Below are 3,948 nucleotides of genomic sequence, written 5' to 3'. Positions count from 1 at the left end.
ATACACACACACACACACACATATACACAAATAGGGATCAATATTCATAAACATTAAAAAAACCTAGACAAAAAACTTAACAAAAGGGAAACAGATTTCTAAAAGGGGGGGGAAGGGAATTGGCTAATAAGGATAACATTTTTTAATGAGAAAAATAAAAAAAATTTTCAAATGACCAATAACTCTTAAATCTGCATTCAATGACAAACCTAGATGCAATAATAACCTTATTTTCCATCAACAGACCTAGTGCCCAGATGTTGGTTTCTAAATGCCATTCTCCAATAAAAGGAACCAGGGTTCCTTGAAAAATTGGCTGATTCCAGGCAGAAGCAGGAAAAATATAAGATAAGTCTGTACCATTTTGCACTACCAGAAAGTGTTTAACAAAAAGGGATGGGGAATGTTAAATGCATGTAAGAGTCAAGCTCAGAGCGCCAAGACTAGAACAATTTGAGCAGCAAAAGAAATAACCATAGTATTGGATTATAATCCAAAGAATGAAATAAATATCCATGAATTCACATTGATAAAAGTAAATGAATGAATAAATAACTATACGTGGAAAGGAGAAAATTATTCTTCACAGAAGAATTCAAATTTATAAAGGTAGAGGGAAAGAGGGAATAGAGTATCACCATTAGAACATCCCAGCACTAATCACAGGCAAGACGCGCTGATGAATGCTAAAGCCTGTGGGCAACAGTTCAAGGAGAAATAGTTTCTGTAGAGCTTCTAATATTTATTAATTGCAAAGGGAAAAATAGTAATTCTTTTTTCAATATAAAAAACAAATACAAACACTATGATCAAAAGTAGGTTTCAAACCTACTTTTCCACCTTAACTGTTTTTTTATCCCTCTAACTCAATTTTGGAACTTAATTATTGGCTGCTCCCTGAACCCTCCACATTTTCACTTTGTGCTCATCTGGTGGTGTAGTGTCTGAGGCATTTGACTGCTAACTAGAAGGCTGGCAGTTCAAACCCACCAACCACTCCTCAGAAGGAAGACTGGGGAATCTATTTCCGTAGTGATACCACCTTGGAAACCCAAGGAGGGGTCTCTATGAGTAGTTGAATCGACGTGATGGCAGGGAGTTTTTTGGGTTTTTTTGCTGATCTTTAGAAAGCTTTTTACTATATCTAAACTAGGGATTTTTAACAGTGATATTATTGACATGTTGGGCAAGACAGTTCTTTGTTGTGGGACTTGTCCTGTGCATTTTAGGACGATTTGCAGTATCCTTGGCCTCTACTCCTAGTTGCTAGTAGCATCTGCCCATAGCCTTTCCCCCACTCTCCAGTTTTAACAACCAAAAATGTCTCCAGACATTGCCACATACCCTTAGGGGATAAAAATGGCCCCCAGTAACAAACACTGAACTAAACATGCATCATTCTACCTAGTCACCTCTTTCATAAACTATTCTCTTGGAAGATGGAATTTCTGTCTTATATTAGCATGCTGCATTGTTTTAGAGCAGTGTGTTTTTAATACATCAGTTATTATATTTAGCCTTGAACTATATGTACATACCCCTTACTAGCTTAAGAGAAAAATTATGTTTTAGACGTTTTTATATGGCATTAGACTGCTAATCAGAAGGCTGGCGGTTCAAATCCACCAGCCACTCCTTGGAAGGAAGATTAGGCAATCTACTTCCATAGAGATATTGCCTCAGAAACCCAAGGAGGGGTCGCTGTAAGTTGAGATGGACTTGACGGCAGTGAGTTTGGTTTTGTTTTCTTTCTCCTAAAAAAAAAAAAAAAAAAAACCCAAACTCACTGCCATCGAGTTGATTCTGACTCATAGTAATCCACTTTGGGTTTCCAAAGCTGTAAATCTTTATGGAAGTAGATCACCCATTTTCCTTCCACAGAGTAGCTGCTGAGTTTGAATTACTGACCTTCTGGTTAGCAGGCAAATGCCTTATCCACTATACCACCAGAGTTCCTTTATATGCTCCTATAAGACTATTATGGAGCCCTGGTGGTGCAACAGTTAAGCACTCAGCTACTAACCAAAGGTTGGTGGTTTGAACCCACCCAGAGGCTCTGTGGGACAAAGACTTGGTGATCTGCTTCCATAAAGGTAACAGCCAAGAAAACCCTATGAGGCAGTTCTAGTCTATCACATAGGATCACTATGAGTCAGAATGGACTTAATGGCACACAATAACAGCAAGAAAACTACCATAACATCATGTGTTATATCATATAGAGTACTTATTAAAAGTTAGCCAGATTAAATAAAATTAGAGAAAGATAGTTAATTGAACTGAGTTTTATTTATTTAATTTTGCTCTCCATATACAATATTATGTTTTAAAGGGAGTATTTAATAATAGTTTAGTATTACTTCACTTGAGCTCCACATTTTGATGAAAAACAGGACTGAGTGGAAAATTTACTGTTCTCTTCTAGAATTTCAGATTAAAGCAAATGCTCTCTAACTCAGGGTATGGTCAATGTAACTAAGTACCACTACTCATTTGCTTGACTAACCAAGAGAAGTAAAAACCAGTTTCACTTGTAAATACTAACATAAAATGACTATAGTTAAAATGAAAGAAGCCAATGAAGAACTTAGCCATGCTCCTACCATTAAAAGAACGACAGACAGCTAAACTAGAGATACTTCACTTTTTTTCTTGAAGCTTTCCTGTGCACTGTTTCATTTGCGCAGAGGTCTCAGTAGTTCAAGTGTAGATTTTTATTTTTCTTCTAAGCTTTGACTAATTTTGAACATGCTCACAGATTGTACATGTGTCATGTGAATCTAGATTTTATGTGAATTATTAGTAAAATTGTATAAAGCAGCCATCTACAGGTATAGAAGATATTCCACAGGGAAAGACAGATTCCTATCATTAAGACATTCAACTAAAAAAGTTGACTTAATCTATGGTTTAGTAAGGGATTATTTTCATGCAATTGATTATTCTAAAAAAACACCAGGATAGTGGAATTTCTTACCTATTATCATATGATTCTTGCTCTTTAAGATACTGCTGCATTAATTCTTCTTGTTTCTTCTTATCATATGATATTTTCTGTTCTGCCATCCATACCTAAATTAGTGAAGCAAAAAAATTTAATTAAATAGCTGGATTTAAACTGAACAGGCATATAAAATGCTATTGTTTATAATTTACAACATAACTCATTTTGGTCACAATAATACATCATCATAATATAACACCTGAAAAAATCTTATTTGTTCTTTGATATATGTCCTTAAATTTAATCATTCAAAATGACTAAACTCTCGGGCAAAAGTTTCAAAGTTGAGAACCACTCTGAGCATAGGCAGTACAATATCTTGTTATAGTAAGAGTGGGAGAACTCTCTCTCTACAGGGAGTATCTGTAGTCTACATAACATCTTTAGCACAGAGTACAACCAGTAGGATAAACAATGTCCACAGATGGCACTGAATGTCACTAATATCCAAGTGAGGAGAAATGGAGGAGGGGAAAAACGGAAATGAATGGTAGTTGTAGAAAAAATGGGAAGAGGAAGAAAGGAAATGAAAAGGTAAGACGTTCTGAAGTTGCTTAGGGGCCTCAATCACAGGTTAAATCTGCCACTATGTAACATTCTAAAAATCATGAAGGGGATGAATGTAGAGAAGTATGTAATTTATAAGCCAGTAACTATTTTACAGAATTTCTCATACTGGATTTGCAAAAGTACTCCCTCTATATTTTTTTTCTTTGTAAGAAAGCTACTTCATAAAGCTAAAAGCAAAAAATCCAAGTAGAAAATTATACCTCCTTGGGTATTGCAAAAACGGCAAGGAGGTCACATGTTCTGACCTCCTCTAATCCCACAAGAGGAAGGCAGGATTACCAGCAGTAACCCAAGGCCTATTACTGCAAGGCCAGACATGCTGCCTCCCTCCAGCCCTTTCACCAACCGTTCCTCCCAAAGCACCCACCACCTCT

The 3,948-nt window shown here is 36.2% G+C and overlaps 1 protein-coding gene across 1 annotated transcript in view; it reads right to left on the bottom strand.

Moving 5' to 3' along the window:
• Positions 1-3,948, bottom strand: part of CIR1 (corepressor interacting with RBPJ, CIR1) — a 47,661-nt gene that overhangs the window by 35,768 nt on the left and 7,945 nt on the right. The window contains exon 2 of the mRNA XM_007952698.2: positions 2,978-3,072. Within this exon, the coding sequence (XP_007950889.1) occupies positions 2,978-3,072 (95 nt within the window). The remainder of the gene's footprint in view (positions 1-2,977; positions 3,073-3,948) is intronic.

Source organism: Orycteropus afer, unplaced genomic scaffold (genome assembly GCF_000298275.1).
Source record: "Orycteropus afer afer isolate SDZICR_OR568_19922 unplaced genomic scaffold, OryAfe1.0 scaffold00001, whole genome shotgun sequence".
NCBI lineage: Eukaryota > Metazoa > Chordata > Mammalia > Tubulidentata > Orycteropodidae > Orycteropus > Orycteropus afer.
The sequence above is the reverse complement of the archived record's forward strand: the minus strand, read 5'-3'. Positions and strand labels throughout refer to the sequence as shown.